This window comes from Corvus kubaryi, unplaced genomic scaffold, assembly GCF_017639235.1.
Source record: "Corvus kubaryi isolate FWS band 111438036 unplaced genomic scaffold, C.kubaryi_AGA036_p1.0 37272, whole genome shotgun sequence".
In the NCBI taxonomy this organism is placed as follows: domain Eukaryota; kingdom Metazoa; phylum Chordata; class Aves; order Passeriformes; family Corvidae; genus Corvus; species Corvus kubaryi.
The window spans coordinates 452,800-474,750 of NW_024581084.1; the positions used below are offsets into that span (position 1 = coordinate 452,800).

General features: G+C 39.9%; 1 protein-coding gene across 4 annotated transcripts in view; it reads right to left on the reverse strand.

The window, feature by feature from the left end:
* PRKCA (protein kinase C alpha) overlaps window positions 1–21,951 on the reverse strand; it is a 146,857-nt gene that overhangs the window by 20,063 nt on the left and 104,843 nt on the right. For 3 of the 4 annotated variants that reach the window (XM_042025491.1, XM_042025494.1, XM_042025493.1), the window contains exons 8-14: window positions 21,634–21,730; window positions 14,668–14,697; window positions 5,078–5,221; window positions 4,141–4,314; window positions 3,011–3,102; window positions 1,365–1,427; window positions 583–721 (exon numbers count right to left, since the gene is read on the reverse strand). In XM_042025491.1, coding sequence (XP_041881425.1) covers window positions 583–721; window positions 1,365–1,427; window positions 3,011–3,102; window positions 4,141–4,314; window positions 5,078–5,221; window positions 14,668–14,697; window positions 21,634–21,730 — 739 coding nt within the window. The remainder of the gene's footprint in view (window positions 1–582; window positions 722–1,364; window positions 1,428–3,010; window positions 3,103–4,140; window positions 4,315–5,077; window positions 5,222–14,667; window positions 14,698–21,633; window positions 21,731–21,951) is intronic. The other variant, XM_042025492.1, reaches the window with a different exon arrangement.

The window sequence follows — 21,951 nt, forward strand, 5'->3', positions numbered from 1 at the left end:
TGGCTTGAAGAAGACCACAGAGAGGTCAGCAAAAAGCTTCAAGACCTCATGAGTCCCTTCCCAAAAACCAGTGAGTGGTTTGTGATTTCTTGAAAATGCCAAACAATCCTTTAAATAAATGTGTGCTGGCAGCTGTGTGAACCTGTGGAGTAGATTAAAGAAGCATTGTTTGCTCCCAGTGAAATATTTGCTGATCTCAGCAACAAGCTCAGCAGCACCCATGAAGTTTGTATAACTTCACAAAGTGCAAAGTTTAGTATAACAGTATGTCCAGGCTACAAAATTAAGATCACAAGTTGGTGAACCCAGGTTTTTTTGAGTCTTTTGCTAGAATGAACAAAATCTGAAGCACTTATCTCATAAAAAGTTAGTTTTTCAATCAACTAGGTATTTCTTAAAATAGTGAAGTCTTATTGATAACATTGCATTAATTCACAAATATATCCAGCATACCTGCAGAAGTTAAATGGTGCCATCCATGGAGAATCTGGAGAAACAGCCATCCAAACCCAGTGGTATAAAATGTGTAGGGACAATTCCCTTTCAAGAGACTAAAAGGTTCTTGAAAGGGTCAATATTTACCTCGGGTGCAATGTAGTCTGGAGTGCCACAGAAGGTCCTGGTTGTTACTCCATCTAACATGTGTTCTTTGCACATTCCAAAATCAGCAATTTTGATGTGACCTTCTGAATCCAGCATCACATTATCTAATTTCAGATCTCTGAGAAGAATCACAGTAATTAAAGGTTAATGCTTGGGATCAGCTAGGGCCAGCTTATTCTGAATAAGGAATATTTGTAGCTCTTTGGGGGTGGAGGTTCAGGGTTCACATGTGGGGCTGGCTCAGCCTGGAGGGAGGCGGGCAGACATCCAAGAATGATCTTAAGATCATGGAATGGGTTGGGTTGGAAGGGACTTTAGGGATCATCCAGTCCCACCCCCAGCCATGGGCAGGGACACCTTCCACTATCCCAGGGTGCTCCAAGCCCCATCCAATCTGGCCTTGGACACTTCCAGGGATCCAGGGGCAGCAAAAGCTTCTCTGGGTTGGACAATGAATGAAAGAGGTGGCTGTGTCTGACCCCTCACCTGAGACTTTTGTAATATTATTAAACATCACACAGAAATACAAAAGATAAAGTTTTTCATTTTCAAGAATTTTCATTTGAGCTGGGCAGAGCACAGGTGTCAGAAAGCTCAGGTAAAACAGACCTTCCACCTCACCAGCACCAACACAACAAAAAGAGCTCTACACTGATAGCTTTTTATAAACTGTCTTAAAAATACACTGAAACATTTAAGAAACTGATCCTTTTTGCATTTTAAAAATAGTTCAGAAATTAGTTATGTCAGATGATACTCACCTATAAATAATTCCTCTGTTATGGAGAAAGAATAACCCAATTGAGATCTCAGCTGCATAGAACCTGTGTGGGAAAAAAAATCAACAGATTTCTTACTGCCTCATGATTTTCTTCTGGCAAAATAAATTGGAAATGAATCATGGTAAAATATGATAATACAATAGCATATGAAATATGTAATTTATGGTCTATATATACAGGTGACATAAAAGACATTTCACTTAAACTGGACCTTAACAGATACATTTTGAGTATTTGATGATAAAATAATGCAGAATTTAAAAAAAAAAAAAGGTGAAAGTGGCTCCCTGGGCCACAAAAAATGGTGCAGCTGGAGCACAGCTCTTTTTTTGCACTGATCTAATCTAACTCTGCTGCAAAGGTCCTTATCTCTAATCACATATTGATGAATTCAGGAGGCAGCTCAATGTACATTGCAATTCATATGGCATGAAATAATTTGCAGAAATAGTATTTCTTTATACAGCCTGTTAATGGATTAATTACACCAAGCTAATTAAAATGATTACCATATAAACTATAATTGCTGAATGCAGTTAAGAGGTATAGAGTACTGGTGGCTGTTTGAAGCTGGTTGCTGTGGAACTGTGCAAATTATATGTGAGAGGATTATTTAAAGATGAGATTAATTTTTAGGCTCAGCACAAGGGAGAGGAAGCAACTGAGCTCTGCAACACTCACTCAGAGGTGTTTGTGAACACGTGTGATGAAGATGCAGCACAGGCAAAAGCTGTCATGAAGCACCACAGATTTTGTCAAGTGTTGGCAGGATGCATTAGCTTGGAGTCAAGGATGATCTGACACCATCTCGGTTTTATTCAGTGACTTGTTAAAATGTTTGTCTGCATCTGAAATACTTATATTTAGAAGGCCTCTCATTTCAACAAGCCCTGATGGCTTAAATCAAAATGAGAAATTATTTTAACTGAATGCTTAAAGGAGTTGGTCACCCTTGATTTTAAAGTTTCATTAGTAAATGATTTATGAAACACTAATAAGTGGCGATGAGGTATTATGAGGATGACTAAAATGGTACTGATGGAACTATTCACTCTCAAATATGCTACAGATAATTTTCAGTTGCTCACTGATGTGCCAGATGTACAATTACCTGAAAAGAACCATGGACATAAACAACTTCTAATCCCTTATTAACTCCTCACAAATACATCACAGAAATTCTTACAAGCTATACATTATCTTGTATAAACTGTAATTTATATTGCAATGCTGAGTCTATTTGTACTGCCTTTCTCTGTAGCACTAATTCTGACTGAAGTATTCTACTCACTGTTTTTTATTTCCTTTTAATATTTTTTTTAAAAACATCATCAGAATATGAAGTAACATCTTTAATTTCCTGCTGCCCTGCTTAAATTCTTGTCACTTTTCAAGTAGCCTCTCCTGCCTTTGTTTGTGCTGTATTTTTGAATAAAGGCACAGCTACCTTTGGTCTATGTGTGCAAACAACATTTTTACCACAAAGTTCAGATTTTGGGCCTTAAAAACAAACAAAGGCCAGCCTGGACTTCATCCTGAGCCTGGGAAGAAGAAGAAACCAAATCCTCTTACAGAGTAAAATCAAGATGATGACATGATTTAAATACATGAACATGAACACTCACACTGCTTGTGGCTCCTTAAATTTTCCTACTTGCTGGATGTGATACATGAGATCCCCACCATTCACATACTCCATCACAAAATAGAGCCGGTCCTAGGATCAAGTATTAAAGAGGCACATAAATACATTAGAGAGAATATTAGATATTCCTTGATCAGCCAAAAAAGAAAGTCACTAGCACGTTATTAAAAAGCTTTTAGGATTATTAGGACTGGGAAAAAATTATAGATCAGGAAATGCAAGTGGAATGTTTTGTATAACCTTCAAGAGTAAATGATTGATGAGGTCTGTCTAGTTTTGCCAACTTTTGTGCCATGCTATTACAGATCATTTGTCTTCAACGGTTTCAAGAATTATACAAATATAGCTCAGTCTGAAAAATCTGTCTCTAAAAATAAATGAAAAAAAAAATCAAAGGTGGTCAAAATTTCCTGCTTTGAGGCCATTTCTAATCCTTACTAGTAAGTTTTCCTTTTGGAAATGGTGTGGATGTGGCACTTGAGGATATGGTTTTGTGGGGAATGTGGGCAGGTGGTTGGACTTGGTGATCTTAGAGGACTTTTCCAGCCTCAATGATTCCATGCCATCGAAGAGGCTGGCACAGTGACACTGGATCATCAGATCCATCCTGAAATCTGTCACTGGGAGATGTTTTGCAATGTGATGGGCAAATATCCACTTCACATATTTCTAAGGAAAAAAAGAAAAAAACCCTCAGTGTCACCCAAAAGTGACAGAAAATTAAATCCACCAACACTGATTCATGACTAATAACCCCATGATATAATAACAGCCATTAAGACTTTTCAAGTACTATCCTCAGAGTTTTAAGAGTATTTAGGAGCTTGTGGGAATCTGGGCTTGAGGCTCTGACTTAGGAAAGCACATCTAATTACATTTAGGAATTGCCACGCTGGCCTGCTTGAATGACCGCATGAAGAAAACTCTTTAAAATGAGTTTTTGTATTTAAGATACAAGGGGTAATTACATGTGGGACTTCTTCACCATTTTCTGTGTGCAGAGGCTACCATATATGGGTTGGATGATAATAAATGTTACTGAAGTGATAAAATCCATGAGCACACAGTCTGGGAAACATTAGGGTGGCAAGAAAGACAGAGCTCACGTACAACTGTCTGGAAACAAGAGTGGAGCTGTGTCAGGAATGGCGGCTTATCTTGCAGTGCCAGGACTCGTTTCTCAACCATGGTGCACTCCACATCATCATCCTGGATCACCACGTCTTTTTTCAGGATTTTGATTGCATAAAGCTCCTCTGTGCCCTTCCTGTCTGCCAGCATCACCTGCAGGAAAGAGAAACAGCGGCGTGAAAATCCCCCAGGCTGAGGAGGGAAGGTCACTCAGATGCCTGAAGATGTAGAGAGATGGCAAGCCAGCTTTTCCTTTAATTTGTATAGACAAATTTGATCAAACCCCCACAATTATGATCATTGTACAGCCATTTCAGACACAGCCTGTGCCCAAACCTGCTGCTTGATCGCGGGCTCCTTGCTGAAGGGCTGATAAAATGTTAAGTCCCAGGAGACTTCTTCAGTAAAGGGCACTTTATCACCTGAATTTTGTTCAAACAGACAGAAAAATAGCAGTCTGTTCTCTCAACTATTGGATTTCAAATATATATATATACACACACACTATTCCTGTTTTTTTCCCCAATATTCAGCCTTACCAATGTTGGTGACTTCCAGAATGGGCACAGTGACCTAGGTATTAAAGCCAGAAAAGTAGACTTAGTTTCCTTGAAACTGCCAAGAAGTGGGGATCTGAAAGTCAGCAACGAGTTCCCATCTTGCCCAACAGTCTGAGTTTTTATATTTATTTTTATTTTTTCCAAGAAAACTGCCAACCAGGACTGAAGCCTACTAGTCCTTAGGGGAATGACCTTACTGCCTGATTTCTTAACATTTTCCTCAAAAATGCACATCCTTTTGACTCTGGATTTTGCTTCTCAGAGAACTTTTTATTCATTCTTCTTCAAGAAAAAGAAAAAAGGAAAAAGGAAAAAGGAAAAGGAATGTGAGTGGATTAATTATGAAGAATTCCTACCTTCCCAAAGCTCCCCTTTCCAAGAACCATGAGAAAGTTAAAATCTGTCAGCTTCACCCTGTCCAGATTGTTGGATGGCACACTTGAGTTCTTGTCTTCTGTTGAAGTAATGACTTTGTTACCAGCTGGCCCCAGTTTGGCTTTCTGAAGAACACACACACACATACACACACAAAAACAGCAAAGTGAGAAGAACAGCACATTTTCGTGGCAGAAGGGATCACTGGGTGGAAGTTGGAACTGGAAATGGCCAGGTCTGAGGTGGCAAACCCAGGCAAAAATCTGCATAACAAAATATGCACAGACACACCTTCAAAGACTCATTCCAGATAAGATACGCTTATCTGGTTAAAAGAGCAAAACCAAAGCAAAGTCCAAAAACAAAATTAAAAAAAAAAAAGATCATTGACTTTCATGCCAAAAGCAGCTTATATGGTGCTTTTTTTCTGAAACACAAAAAAAAAAAAGAGGCTCTCCGAAAATACCATGCTGTAAGGTACACTGGGTATTTTAGGATATAAACAACCTCTTCAAAATATTCTCTTTTAAAATGGAATTCTTCAAGTCATTGCATAGCAAGAGTTAAGAAAATTTTGACATGCACTAAGAAAAGTAACCTGCATTAAAAAACCCCACAACACGTGAGAGTTAATGCAGATGAACACGGCCACTTTCAAACCAGCAGTACAATCAACTTTGATTTTCAATCAAGGGTTGATCTGGAAAAGGGAGAAAGGGGAATATTACAGGTGAGGGCTCTGCCTTGGCCAGACACTCTGGTTTACAGGAGGTTGCAAGTCTCAGTATTTCACATGAGACACCATGTCAAGGCTCAAGTAAGCTGCATTTCAAATCTCAGAGTTAACAGAAGAGAAAAAAGTAAGACTCACCAAAAGATAATGCAGGCTGCAAGATAATATCCCTTTTTTTTTTTTTTTTTTGTTTTCTCAAAATAATCCCCTATACCAGCAGAAGCAAAGTCAATAAGGTTTAATAATTCTTTGGGATATAAGTGCTTTCCCCATCCATCTGGTGTGTTGGTCTGGTTAATAACCTCTAATATGGTTAATTTACTTTGTGCCACTGACGTATGTTTGACAATTCAGGACAACTACTCTTCTGTCTGCTCCACAAAAGGACAATATTTGTCTATTATTGCTGTTTTATAGATAAAGAAAATTATAGAAGTGGAGGTTTATTCAAAGTCACACAATCTATCTCTTTAAAAGCCATGCCTGGCATACACCTTCGGCATACACCTTTGGCACTGGAAACTGGAAGTTACAAACTTTCCCCTCCCTGGAGGAGTTTCAAACCATAAAACTGAGAGGCACTCGATTCACAGACTCCATCTACTCTTGCAGGCAGTAATGTCAGATAATCATCTGACAAAATAACCACATGTCACTTGAAAACCATACTCAGCTTAGATGACTCTTCCTGCAATGCTGTAAGTGCAGAAAATCTTATGTCCTGCCCACAGGGATATGATTTTTGGAAATTTAGATCTCTTTATTAAAAAACTTGTAATACCGCTTAGAATGGGGCATTTCCTACACAGCAATATTATTACTTGTTGGCATGAAAGCAGCACTTGGAGATGCTGATCTGGATCAGGTGCTGTGCAAACATTTAGGAAGAGGCAGTCCTGGATTTCAGCTTAAATCCCTGAGTCTGCAAGGGATGTTCCTGTGGTAGTTCTGGTTGCTGGGACAAATCTGTGCTGGAGCTCTTTGGCAGCATAAAACTCCTTTCGAGGCCACACAAGATTGAGCCATAAGCAAAACAAGTGAAAAAACCCAAAATCCCAATATCCATTATTTGTACAAGATAAAGATGTGGCCCAAGGGAGCAGCTTTGCTGGCCATGCCTTTGTGATGCTCCCACGTATGGGATCTCAGGTAAAGATCTTGCTTTTCTGATGCACAAAGCAATTTCAATATCCTCCTTTTCACTGAGTAATGGAGATCCAAATCAGGCCCTGAATGGAAAGCACCAGCTTTATCTCTTACACTTAAAACCCACTGGGCAGGTTGTTGGCAGCTTGTTCGAAAAATGCTTAATTTGAAACAAAAAATCAAATTTTGTTCAAGGTCATTTGTTTTTTTGGATACAAATCTGCCAACCAGGCGGGGAGGTCTCTTCACAGCATTGCAATCCCAGGCTCTGGGGTTTCCTGCACTTTTTCCATAAAAAACCATGGCAGGTTCACCAGCAGGCTCCTGTTCCTGCAGCTCGCTCCAGACCTGGAGGCACTGCACTCACTCAGACTGAACATGGGCTGGAATTGCCAGAATCTGAAGGCAGCATCTTAAAATAATATTTGAGAACCCAACCAGGGCCTCTCTGCATCCTCTGAGCACTTAGATTCAATGAGCAACAGACACTCTCCTCTCATTTCCATTTTTCTTCTTTTTTTAAATTAGACATCACCATAACTCTCAGTTTGAGAATTTCTTTTTCCAGATGGCAGATTTTTGAGGAGAACACAGGGTTCCTCTTGTGTGGTCAGGTGGGCTCTGTGCTGCCTGACCGAGGCAGGAGGTGAACAGGGCAGGAGTTTATTGGCTGTGCTGAGCTGGGAGTGACCTGTGCCTATGGGAAGGTGACAATCCCAGTTATCCCCTGGCTGAGCTGCCATGGGAGGAGTAGGGAGAACCCTGCTGCAAACCAGCTGGAAAAAACGGAGACAGGGCAGCCAGGGAATGCTGGGGAACAACCAGACTGACTCAAAGGAAGCACATAGCCCCAAAGTGGCTGGACTCCTTAAATTATCATAACCTTATCAAAAGCCCTTATTTCCCACCACCTTGGCCAGCCACCATCCTTTCAGAAGCATGCAAAAAAACCTTTTCCACATTTGACATGTGAATTCCTGTTACTGTGCTTTGGCTTAAGGTCCTAGTGGAAACAGAGAGGGAATTTCAAGACATTTCACTGAGCTCTATCATGAATTTTGTATCTGAAACACCTGGGCTATAGCAGAGAGAAAATACCATGCAGCCAATATCCTCTTCTGGATTGCCAGAGCAAAACCAATTTTGCAGCTACAGAAGGGACATAAACTCAAATTATTCCTACAAGCTTATTGGAAAAGACTGATATTTTGCCTTTCCTACCACAACTAAAATTGAAAATTGCAGAATCCTGTTTGAATCCTCCTTTATTTTTTATGGATATTAAAACTTGCTGAAGTTGAAGATGGCATTCCAGGTCCTGGATTAATTTTCAATCTACATTCCAACTCCTTGGCTTATTATCTTGGATAAAAACAGGGTATTGTTACAAGGAAGCCAGCTTGCAGCAAACCAACCAGGAAAACAGAATGTTAAAGATAAATTAGTCTGCACTGGTAGCAGGAAAGTTAATCTAAAAAGAAAACAAGACATGCACATCATCTTACTTCCTCTGGTTTGGACGCACCTTATCTCGGCCAGTTCTTTTACCCTGAAACCACAGGTGAGACATATCTTATATATTTAGCCCAAACTCACTTCTCCATGGAGTGTTACAGAAATTACAGTGTGCTACACTGGAGAGACTCTTGGAATTTGGCAGGTGCTTTTCGGAAAAGATATCTCAAGTTTCACAGTAAAAATGCTTTTGATTTATTTTTAATCTAAGAGTAACAATTGTACTTTCAATTAAATATGAAAAAGGTTATCCAAAACCTAATGAGAAGTGTGATGCAAAGAAGAAACAGAAGTGATTCAGGGAATAGTAGTTCTTTATGGCAACTGCAGTAGTTCTCGTTGATTCTTTTCAAAACATTCTGATTTTTCCCTGAGAAGACAATTGAATAGGACAAAACAATAACTCTGAATGTTGGTTCTTCTGCCCTCTGTGTATATCTGTAGTAGAGAATCTTAGGAATTACAGAGCAAAGAGACTGAATTGGTCATTTTCCACATTAGCCAATAATAAACAAAATTTGTGAGGATTTAAAAAAAAGTATGCAAAATTCCCTTTCCTCCTTCCAATCTCTTCAGGGCAATGAGTCTCTTTACAAGATGTCAGTGCTTTAACACCTTGTACTGCTCTCCTCCACTGCTTCTTCTCTGCTGCTGTTTGCAATGCTCAGCTTGGTAAGACCGGCTTTGTTCCCATATGGGAACCAGGATCCAAGCCTGCCCAAACTTGCAGCCACCCCCTCCTACCCCCCAAGTACAGCTTCAGGAGCATCTTCTCCAATGGCAAAATATCCAAGCCAACTCAAAGCTTTGTGTGCAGCTCACTAGAGGATGTGTTCCTTGGTTGTCAGGGAAACTCACTCTCAGTGAGTTCCCAGATGCCAGCAGGATCATCCCTGGCACCACATTTTCAAGAAGAAAAAGTGATAAATGAAAAAATATTTAACAACAGTGCTGAATTGCCACCACGTGAACAGAGTGCTGTGTGGAGAGCCACAGTCCATGCCTTATTGGCCCCACCAACACCTGACAGGGAGGTAAATCCAGAGCTCGGCTCCTGGCAGCTGTCTCTTCTGGATTCTCACAGCTCTGCTTCCCATGGATACCAGCATTCCCTCCTCATCTTTACAGCAGGTTCCACCCACCACCCCCTGCTCTGCCCGTGCAGTCGCTGAAAGCTGTGAATGAGTGATGGAACAAGAGCGTGGCACTGTCCAGTCTCTGTTCCAAACCCCACAGCTCTGACTGCATGAGCCTCAGCAGTTCAAGGAGTGACTGCACAGGGCTTATCTCAGAGTAACAGAGTCACAGAACAGTTTGGGAAGGGACCTAAAAGATCATCTTATTCCACCCCCTGCCATGGGCAGGGACACCTTCCACCAGACCAGGTTGCTCCAAGCCTTGTCCAACCTGGCCTTGGACACTTACAGGGATGGACAGCTTCTCTGGACAACCCATCTCAGGTCCCAAGAATTGAGATTTGTGGAGCAGGAATGTCTCCTTGCCATGACTTAATCCCTCTGAAAATGATAACGAAGTCCCTGCTTCACACATTGCAACCAGCAGTTCTTTGCTCTTCAGATGTCCCTGTGTGATGGAATCAGCCATCTCACACTGCCACACCTTGAGCCAAGGTTTCTGCTCCTAATTCTTAAATTAACCCAAAGCCAGGGCAGGTAACACTCTGCATATCACTTACAAAAACGGCAAAATGGATGGTGAGAAGTGAGGAAGGAAGAGCCTGAACAGTAAAATTCCAGCTTCACTGCTTCGGCCCAGGGGGCTGCGGTTTGAAATTAATGCTCAGTTCTGCCTGCGCTACCTGGACCCTGCACAAGAAGCATCAGAGTAGCTCAGATCTCAGACAAACCATAGAAGATGTCACTGACAGAAACAGCAAAGTTGATACTAAGGATGGAAAGACTGAAATAATAATGGTTTATCCAAGTCTCAAGGAAGGACCCATTCAGGTTTCCAGTCATGTACACAAAAAGTGGGGACTTTGATCAGTGTGTTGAGCCATTAGCAAGCCTTTAATAAAGCAAATAAATCCAATAAATTTCAAGTCAAAATCTGGACAAAAAGCCCTCCCATTCAGTGAAATGTTCTCTGTCATTGTGGCAGCTTGTTTGTTCCATTATTGCATTTCCATTTCCATGTAATTATAGATGCTACGATAGACTATCAATTTCCTAGTTTCTACAACTTAGTTACCAGGATGTTGAGAATTTGAAACGAGGAGAGTCCATTTCTAAGCCCCAGCAAGACCTAATGCTTCACTAGACAGAGGTCCAATCTTAATGCCATAACCTAGGGCCAGCTTACAATTCATCAGCAGAGTTTTGTTGGAAACCAGGGAGGTGCCCTGTACCAGGGACACCATCAAGGATTCATGAGGTTCACACATGGATTTCAGTCATTCCTTGGTGACTTTACACTGCAGCAACACTTCCCTGCAGCAAGGGGAACAGTGAAGAGATGTAAATAAGCAAAAACTGATCATCAGCACTCTCAGATTCATTTTCGTGACGGAAATGTCACAATGGCAAACTATGATGTAATTAGTAAAAAATGTAATATATAAAAAAGAAAATGCATTTTTCTTTCAATGGCTAAAATAGTTATTGAGAAAAGAGCTGGGAAAAAATTCATATCATTCCCATTGCTAGCAAAAAGGCATCAAGGCAAATGGGATGTTTCATAAAGATGTAAATGAGGTGGGTGATAAAACTCTTCCTGGGAGTAAAATACCAACTACTTTATGTCTTTAGTTTGCTTTTCCCTTCATTTCCTCTCCTCCTCCTCTTAAAATTATTTAATATTTACCCTGTTAATGACTAACAGTAAATTTATTTGGAAGATTTTCCTGAAACAAATATTTGTGCCGTATATGGAAAGGATTAAAAATGCCTTTTGCAGAAAGCTTGTCCAAGGACACGGGAACCCCACTCCTGAAGCCATCAAAGTGTTGGGCCAAGCAATCCCAAGGTAAGCAGAGCAGTACTTGTTTCTACACCTGAAATTATAAAATATTTTGATTAGAGGAAAAAATCATCAGTGCCAATTATAAAACTTGAATAAAGGGCTGTGTGCAAAATGTTATACTGAATTTTACTGAAAAAATGGTTTAATTTAACGGGTTTGTATCTTTCTAAATATATATACACACAAACAATGTGGATGAATTCCTTCTTTTCAGGCCTTTTGCTGGAGCCAGCTCAGCTCTGGGAGCTTTTCCCTGTTCTTTGGTGACCTCTTGTGGTTTCTCACTCTGAGGAGGAATTATTTTCTCAAGCACAACTTTATTTAGGATAAAGGGAAAAAAGGGAATCTGAAAGGACAAGACAACAGTTTAATATATTCTGGAGCATCTCAACAGACCTTTTGTGGGGTTTATAACAACATTCCCTATTCAATTATTTTTCTTTTTTTTGTTTTGCTGCATAGACGTTAGAACTGTATGAAGAACCTGAACACATGATTTCTACAATATTCCCAAATGTGCCAAGCACAGGGTGAAGGTAAACTATACTCCCTAGAAAATGGAGACAGCAAAGTCAAAAGACTATGAAAGACATTGGAAAAGGGATGTATCTGTCCTCAGGAGTTTCAGGGGATATTGCCCTGGACAATGATGTCTGTCTGTGAGCTGTGAAATCCAGAGAGGGAAGAGTTTCCAGTTCCCCATTTGGCACTGTCAACATGTTTAATCTGTTTAATAATCCTGCGGCCACCTGAGTCCACTTTGTTTTCTGCCTTTATTGCCAAACACTCCCTCCCCTGCAACAGAGCAGTGCCTAACGAGATGAAATGTAATTAAAGAGGCTGCCTAGGAATAATATTCAAGAATTCTTGCAGAAGAATTTATTACCACTACCCACTCCCGTGGGTAGTGGTAATAAAAATCCCCAAAAGCAAATAGGATGCTACAACAGCGAATCCCTAAGTGCCAAAAGAAGAATTGCTTTTCTATATGCTCCTTCATTCTTTAATTATGCAAATTACTGCTAGTTTTCAATAATAAAAAAATCTAGAGTGTGGAATTTGCTTTCAAGCCTAAAACTCATTTCGATAAAGGAAAAAAAAATTCTGTTCTAAAAGAATTTTTAAGGACTTCAGTTCTCCCTGATCTTAGAGCAAATCCCTGCAATCAAACCCCGCCAGCCGCGCAAAGCTGCAGACCATGACTGATTTTAAAACCTTGGGATTCTGTATCCAATTCTTAATGCGCTCTGAATGATTTCTCTCTCTCTCTCTCTCTCTCTCTCACACACACACACATACACATAGATGAAGGTGTTTTCTGCATGACGCTGAGAAATAATCTATTTAAATACACACTTTGCAGTGGGAAAAAAGCACGATAGGTGTGTGACCTATCCCGGTGTCTGATTATTCCATAAGCAAGTATTCACAACACCTCCCAACTGCTATGATAAATTAATTTTTGTACATTTACTGGTTTCTAGCTCAGAATTGTTGGGTTATCCTCAGGAATGCAGCCCTTCCTCCTTCACTTTCTCCTGCTGCTTCCTTTCAGTTCCAATCCTGCAAACTTGGGCATAAAACCTCCCCAGCAGCTCTACATGAAGTGATTCCCCACAGGTCATTCCCAAAGACACACTCCCGGCACAGGGATCTCCTGGATCCTCTCAGGAATGCTCCTGAGCTGAGCTCAGGGCTCACTGTCACTGCCAGCAGCAGGGGAATGAGGATTTGTAGTGATTTAGTGAGAAAACACAGATGATAAACAAGGAAGCATTTTTTCCATGAAAACCCCTGAATTCCAGAGTGTCCCCATAGAAACAGAGTGCCAGCTTTCTCCGTTGGAATTCATGTTTATAATCCACCAGGACTAAACATGAATTTTGCCTGTGAAGCAGCAGCTGTGGGAAATTCTTCAGTACTTTTTCTGGGTGCACTCCTGTGGTGGAAACGTGAATTAACCAAGGACTTTTGTCAGCTTGTATCAGTGCTCTTCAAGGTCTGGATTTTACAATGAGGTGACAAAATTTCGTATTTATTCCAGATGCATTTTGTCAGGGTGACTTTTGCTCTTGTTTAAAAATGAGACAAGTTTCACCAATGAAACCACCATATGATTTTATTTTAAAATATGAAGAGGTGTAAAGGATTGAGGAAGGGCAGTTCTCTTCTGTACACGCTTTTCTGAGACACAGAATCAAAGTTAAGAAAAAGTAAGTAATGTGATTTTTCTGGTTCAGTGTTAGAACATTTGTTAAAATCATGCATTGATAATATAAACCACTCTTAAAAAAAACCATTTGTTTTTTTAATTAAAGTATTTTAAGCCTTGAGTGATAATGTAAAGTGCTCCAGGTCAACTTCAGTTGTAAAAATACTATTTGAAGATGATAATGGCTCCAATAATCTTAAGAGTCTTAGAACAATTTAAAACAAAGGAGCTTCAAATTTTAATTTAAATTGTAACTTAGCCAATGTATGAAACCAAAAGTGTGGTTTGTGCCAGTGGCCTTTGCCCTAATAAAGCAAGATCATTTGTTAGAGATACATGCAAATATAAACAAAACACATGTATGTTCTCAATGCTGAGGTGTAACTTTTATGGGAGTAACTCAGTGATGTGGGAAGTAGTGAAAGGAGCAAAATGAGAAATAAACAGGTGAATTGGTACTTCAGGTATCAGAGCATCTGTGCACATGGGTAGTATCTCTTACAATATAGCATACTCCAAATAACATTCAGGAAGAGATGCACTATGTTCAATCATAAAACATGCATGCTCTACTACCTAAATTTATCTATTTAAAAATACAGTGACCACGAGCATTATTTTATCTGTGAAAGTCACTTAAGGTTCCATGAATGTCTTTCAAATTAAAGATGCACCTTTTTCCATTTTCCACGAGAAGGTGGCACTCATTTAAGTAATTCCCTCAAAGAGAAAGGCATGTTGCATCTGCTCAGGTTTGATCACTCATTTTTTTTTGTAGTAAAATTCTAATCTGGGGATCACTTTATGACAAATTGTGGAAAATTCGTACTTCAATTCTTATTTTTTTTTATCCATTAGAAAAGCTTGAAGTGGGAAAAAAACAAGTGCATCCTTAAAAGATGGTGAGAATGAAATTAAACTTAATAAACTTCAGATGCTGGTAAAGGGGGTTGTGTGTAGGAGAACACCAAGGAGAAAACTACCTTGAAGAAGTGGATATTTACATGACAGTCCTGGAAGAGACAGGAAAGGGAGAAACACTGCATGGTTAGTAACGGGCTGGCTCAGCACAGCAACCACAATTAGTAGCAGAATAAACAAATACAGACACAGCAGCAGCAGGAATACAGAAATGGACACGTCTGTTAAGCACAGAAAAAACCCACGACAAATAAATCGGTGTTAATTACCCGAGCAGGGAGGAGCGGAGACAGGAGCACGGCCAGGGCCGGGGCTGTGCTGCTCCTTGGCGTGACCTCAGCCTCACAAACACACACCCCATGCACGAAACACCCCCCGCGGCAAAACACCTCCACGTGTGCTCAGCTGGGCAGGAGCACTCCGGGCTCTCACCGCTACATGACCTCGGAGAGGGGCGGCAGCACACGAGGGGTTTGGGAGGGTGACACATATTTCACCTTTATATAGGGGACAAGGAAATCCCTGCTATCAACACGATTTTTTATATTCTTCACCTCAAATCACAACACACTGAGAAAAGCCTTAAGGAAATCAGCAGCTGATTTCAAACCGAAACCAGAGATTTATGCCATCTAGTAGGGAAATTTCAAGTTCTCCAGTTTGAGCCGTGGTGAGTGGATGGGAAACCTCCAGACAACTGCATAAGGGAATTCCCCCTGCCAAACTACAGTACAGAACAGATGGAGTCATCTAGCAGCATCTCTATAATGCTGCAAACTATTCTCTAATGATTAAATATGCACAATTTACAAATAGGAATGAGTGCCATGGCCAAAAAAAGCAGCTCTTCTTTTTATATCTCTATATGCATAATGAGTGTGGATTGATGTGCCAGTGATATTTTGGCTGGTCATGATTTCAGTGTAGCTTAGTGTCTGTTTCCTGAAAAGTAAATTTAATCTTGTCATTTGCAATTTGAAGTGTCAGCAATATTTTTCTTTTGCATTTCCCCTTTGCTGACCCGCCTGAAGCTTCAAAGTGGGAATGCATATTGGTTAGAGACAGATATGGAAGAGATCAGAGATCATATCTTTTATTTGTTTTTTAAAAAAAGAGTGAAGTAACTGCAGTATAACAGCTCTGGGGTAAAACATCACCATCCCTCAAAGATGTAAAAGTAATGTTTCCTTCACAGCCCATATAACACTTTAATAGACCTGGAGAACTTAAGTCACAAATTAACAAAATCACAAGCTCCTCTACAGTTTGTTTTAGGGGTTTTGTGGTTGTTTGCTTGTTTGGGGTGTTTTTTTTTTGAATGAAAATAGATTTAATTAGAAAACTCACTGGGTTCTCAAGAACCTACTGAAACAGTCCCTGGAGTATCTGCTATGGCCCTGGCTATGCAACTGCAGCATTTCTACCCAGCCTCCAGCTCAGAATGAAGACAGCTCTAGGATTTCCTGGTCACTGATTAAAAGAAAGAAATATAATGCCATTTTAATATAAAATTGTTGTGAATATCAGAAGAATGCCAGATTAATCAAGAAAGTTCTGGTCTTCTCCTTTCTAATGAAGCAGACAGAAATGGCTTTAAAGAAAATTAAGAGGAGTGTTAAAGATCTAAGAAATGCAGGGCCTGCACTGAAACAATCTAAAACAGTGTACTGATGTTCAGAAAAGAAATTATAAATAAATGAAAGAGATTTCTTCAGCATTAGACTGTAACAGCAACAAAACTCATCAGTAAGTTTTAGTTGTGCCTTGAATTCTGGTGACAGTTTCAGATCCTGTTTAACACCAGCTGTGCTGCCACAAGGAGAGGCCTGACGGTGTAAATGCACGTTAGCTTTGTGTGCAGATCCACAGCCTGAGGGTTCTGGGTTGTAAATTCGGGTCTGCACAAGGATTAACACACAAGTTTGGTCAAACAAAGTGCTGCCCTGCATGCTGGAGGAGTTCAGGAGCAGAAATATCTCTCAGATTCTGCGTCACTGGAGAGATTCCAGGTATTTATAACTGAGCCTGATGGCCAAGCTCCACATCCTTCCTGTTCTTATCTTTAAAATGATAAAGCATTTCAGAAGACATTTTCTTTAGGATCATACTAATAGCTCTGTTTAGAAGCACTGAGATGTCACCAAAATATCACCACTGACTGACCACTTCCAGTGCTCAGACATGACATCCACCCTGTTCTCCGCTCTGTTCCCTCTCCTCATGTTCTGGGCTGCAGAAAGGAACTACAGGTCCAGCTCCTGCACAGCTTCCATCAGCAATTCCATGGGTCAAAGCAGCTGGAATCGCTCACACAAACAGGACTCAAAGCCAGGGATGTGGATGTTTGTCCCCTCCCAGGGTCCAGGGACAGTCCCCGTGGTGGGACAGCAGTCGCAGCTCTCAGAAATTAAGGGAAGGATTTTGTTTCTGTGAAAGCCACCTAGAGAGCCACACTAAAGGAAATAATTAGAACAAAAGAACATATCTGACCTGTGAAGAGTGTGCACCAGGAAAACCACTGTGTGCCTTCCCAGAGATGCTCTAAAATGAGGATTTTACGAATCCCATTCCCTTGCAGCAACGTGCTGGGATCACTGCAACTGCCAGAGCTGGGTGTAGTGACTCAGACTGCTCCCATCATCAACACACCTTGTGCTCAGTAAATGTGCCCATGGGTAAGGATTATGGCCGCTCTGTTCTTTGTTTAATTTAAAAAATCCTTTATATGGACCATAACAGCTACTTTAATAACATTTCCCCGTGCTGGTGATGTGGAAAGAAGTGGGGAGATCATAGAACAGTTCAACAGGCTACTTTTAAACCAGCATTATTCTTTTATTATCCTAAGGTGATATTTAAGTATCAAGAAGTGCTTTACTAAGCAGGAAAAGTAAAAAGGGCTTGACCAAACTCAAATCATTTCACACAACAGAAGTTTTAAAATTTGTACATTTCTTTCCCCCAAATTCAGGAAAAAAGGAATGGTGCTCTAAATGGCAAAGACATCTTACTGCTCAAATCCCAACCAGGTAGAAAAAAATACCAGAAGGTTGCATTATTTCAATATTCTGCTTTTTTCTTTGACTAAAAAAGTACTGTAAGAAGAAAACAAGTACATAACAAAGAGTAGGTGCTGCATTAGAAGATTTGCTAGTTTTGGTCCACGGAGGCACCTGGGACTGTTGGGAGTTCCCATGGCAACCTCAGCATGGACAATTATGGAGCAGCCACAATTATTCTGAATATGCCTGGTGAGAAGGGAGTTTCGTTCTGAGATGACCACAAAGAATGCCATTCCAGAGAGAAAATTCACAACTAAAGGTTAAAGCCAACTGAAAAATAGTGACAGATTTTATCCTGACTCCACTTCCTACAGGAGTATATTTTTATCTCTAAATATCAATAATGATGTATCATGTATAAATCACTGAGGACAGATTTGATCACACTGCTAAATGAGCAGATAATAGATCTGTGAATTTTAGGGAGAAGTGAGATCCAGAAAATACATATATTGAATAAAATTTGTTGTATAGAAAATACTGCATTGCACCTCTGCATAATACACCTCAAGTTCTATATACTGCACAAGTTCATATTGATTATACATTGAATATAATAAGAAAATTCCTTGCAATAAAATACAAAAGGTAAAAAAAGCACCATCCTCCTCCATTCTTTCTTTTCCAAATTTGGCCCCATTTGTTGGATAGGATCTGTTCTGGGCAAAGGCTGGGTGTTAATTTTTCAGCTGATTCAGATGTGGCAGAATGGCCCATGAGGAAACTTCTCATGAAAAATTACTGACAAATAGATTTTAGCATTCAATTACAAATATAAGTGAAGAGAATGTTTGAATCTATTATTATTTGCTTATTTATAATCTTGTATAGCTATTTTAAGGTATATTGACATTGAATAAATGCCTTAAGAATTTGTGCAGTGAGCAAAGCAGCATTTCCATGAGATTTGTGTGGCTAAGAGCCACATTTCCATAAGAAATCTGTGTTGTGAAAGTGATGTGCTAAGAAGGATGTGATGGTAGTGTGTAAAGGGGTTGAGATCAATGAGAGCTGGAGGCCAAATCTTAAATATCTGCCTCTTGAAAAATAGATGCAGGCAGATATTTCTAAAATTCTGATTTAAATAGGAGGTAGTTCCTTAGTGGTCTTGGAGGTCCCACCCACATTTCTAAACTTTAGTTAAAAGGGCAAAGTCAATTTTCAGAACATCTTAGAATTTTCAAGATCAGAAACTGGTTTCAGAAATTCTACATCTATTGGCCCTCTGGTGTTTTCTAACCCGAAAATAATCTTATTCTTTCTTAATATGAAACAGTGAAATCCTAATCCTAAAGTTTCCCTGCTCTTGTGTATCCTAGGTCTTTATACAGCCCTTTACTCTGAAGGCCACCAGTATTTATTTAAAGTATTTGGTATTACTAATGCAGTATTTTTGTGGAAATTGTTCTAATTTTGTACTCAAATCAATGTTGTTTGGCTACCAATCACATGCTCATATACCAAAAAATAGACCAAGCACCACTGGATTGCAGACTGGATTGGGAAGAACTCTGGAGTTACTCCTTCCATAAACTGATGAATGGGAAGGTGGCCCAGCGTGACCCCTTGGTCTATCTGTATTTTTAATCTTCTGACAAATTCACTTCCCTAGGAAAGTGACAGTCAAGACCTGCAATCTTCTTCCTGTAAGGCTCCAATGGTGATTTTAGAACAGTGGAAATATTTGTTTAGATGATATCATTAAAACACAAATAGCAGCATTTTTCTCAGGGCTGTCTACTTGTTCCATGTTACAGGGCACCTAAAATAAAATGCCTGTGCAAGCCAGAATATAAATGATAACAGAAATAAAGGAGGATCAGAGTCAGCACCACTTATGTGCCACACCAGAATAGCTAATAAGTGAAATACCACCATTCAGACATCTGTGCTGTGAAATTTCAGAAGCCATCACAGTGATGCCCCTTGAAACCAAAGAAGAATATTCCATGGAGGGTGCTGCTTCCCTCTGCTCCTTCTCATAATGATAAACTTTGAGATAGGATAAGAGGGTGAACCCAAATCCTTCAGCCACGTAACACTACATTACACCAGCCCTGGCCTCATTACAATTACAGGGTTTGTTCAGATACCAATATTCTCATTTATCATCACTGAGTTTTAAAACTGTTCATTGTCCAACTTGGGAAATTACATTCCTGGAGACACCGTGTGCCTAGTGAAGACCCATTCCCTTCCCTGGATTAATTCAAATAGCACCAACCAGCCTACAGCAGAACAGGCAGAGCCTCAAATACACAGTGCTGAGGCTGAACTAATTAGACTTTGAGCCAGACTAATTATTTCTGAGGCAGAGCTGCCCCTTGGTGAAGCTGCTGTCTCTGGAACCAGGTCCAGTAGCTTTACACAAATCCTCTCAGGATTTCTACTCCACTTCATTGCAGGATGTGGATAAACCCTGACTATTCCTCCTGCAACCAAAGTATTTACAGCAGGATTAAGAATCAACCTCAGACTGTAAATTCAATATGCAACCACACTGCATGTAATAGCTGACATTTTAAAGAGGACAATTCTAGTGACTTGTCTTCGTGCTATCTCTGACCTGAGACAAAACCAGAAAATTTTTATACCAATATATAAATATTCACCCAATTCCAGGCTCTGCATAATGCACAGAAACATAGACAGGATTACTTTTGAAGCTATTCTTTCTAGGGAGGATAAAAATAAACATGATCTTGAACAGCAAATGACCTAGTGCAGCAAAATGAAATCACACTGGTCAGATCACGATTGTAAAGAAAGGAAAATGGAATGGAGGTTCAAATACTTCTCAAATATGTAACAAAAATCATAGTTCATGCTGCAGACATGGGAGCTGATCCAAATGCGTTCAGAAGAAATTGGTGCACCTTTTCCTTTTCTTTCTTGGAAGTTGAACATGTGCCGGTTTTCCTCACTTTCGTGGGTTAACCCATCTTTTATAATAACAATGGAGAATTCTGCCTGATGGTGAACATAGAAAATTGCCATTTCAGGTTGAAAGGAACAGGCAGGTTGGTTTATGCACAACAGGTACATTCATTATGTTTTGGATAAACAGCTTAGCTAAGGTTGTAAATGTCCTACCAGAAAAAAAAGAAAGCAACAGTGCAGATTGGAATATTTCCAACTCCTGACTGTGTGTGCAGCTGGGAGAGCAGGCAGGGCAGATGAGCTGGACCCACCAGCAAACCCCTCCCACCCCAGGCCATACCTGTCCTGCTCCTGGGCTCAGTGGCCAGCAAATATTTTGTTGTAATTCTGGCTGTGGTTGTCAGAAGAGGCAGAGTCTGATCATTAACAAAAAACTCCTTTGTGTGGCACATGAGACCATTCTTGTGGCTACCAACCTCTCCAGCTGGCACCACAGGAGGCAAGAAACTGCAGAAAGCATCACTTTTCTCTGGATTTTCTTTTTTGTACATAACCAGCAATACCTCTGATCCTTAAGAAACATCAGCATCCTTCCCCACACTACAGGGAGCAGAATTTCACATGAAAACCTTCTGCAAAGACTTTAAAGCTCCAAAGCATGAACGCTGAAAGTGTTTTCTTAAAACACCCCAACTTACAGCGTGAAACATTCAAAGTATTAAAATACCGTTGTTTCTGAGAATTTCATTTGTCAAATAATGCAGACAGCAGTGATAATGGCTGGCAGATTTCACAGCAATTCTTAAGAGACATTGAAATTATTACATATACTTGACATAACATATTTTAAAATACCAACTTCTAAGTGTCATAGCAGAGAAGCTGAACTGTCAGGAAAATGATGCCATCTCTGAATTAAACCATTTGGTCCAATCTTCAAGAAAACCAAAGACACACAGAGCTGTCACAGAAACAGAAATAGGAGCACTCTAACATATGTATCTTTTAACAAGCTCTTTTTTGTTTTGTAATAAAGTGAAAAATAAATGCAATATTTAGTTGCATGCATCTGTGTTTAATCCTCACCTCAAACTTCTGCCGGAGCTCTGCATTTCCCTCTTCATCAGCATCTGGAATTGGAACGTTGTAATATTCACCCTCTTCTTGATTCAGCAGCTTGTACCTGTGGTGGATTTGAGAAAAAACTGGTGACTTTACAGTTTTTCCCTGATAGATTTATAATCTGATTTAGTTGTTTGTGTGTGGTTTGTAACAATGTCACAGGTATGCAAAGAACTGATCTCAAAGACCAAATATCATCTGATCTATAACACCAAACTCACAAATAGAATATATTTTACCTGAAATCAGATCTTTAATCCCAAACTATCTGTCAAGACAGTT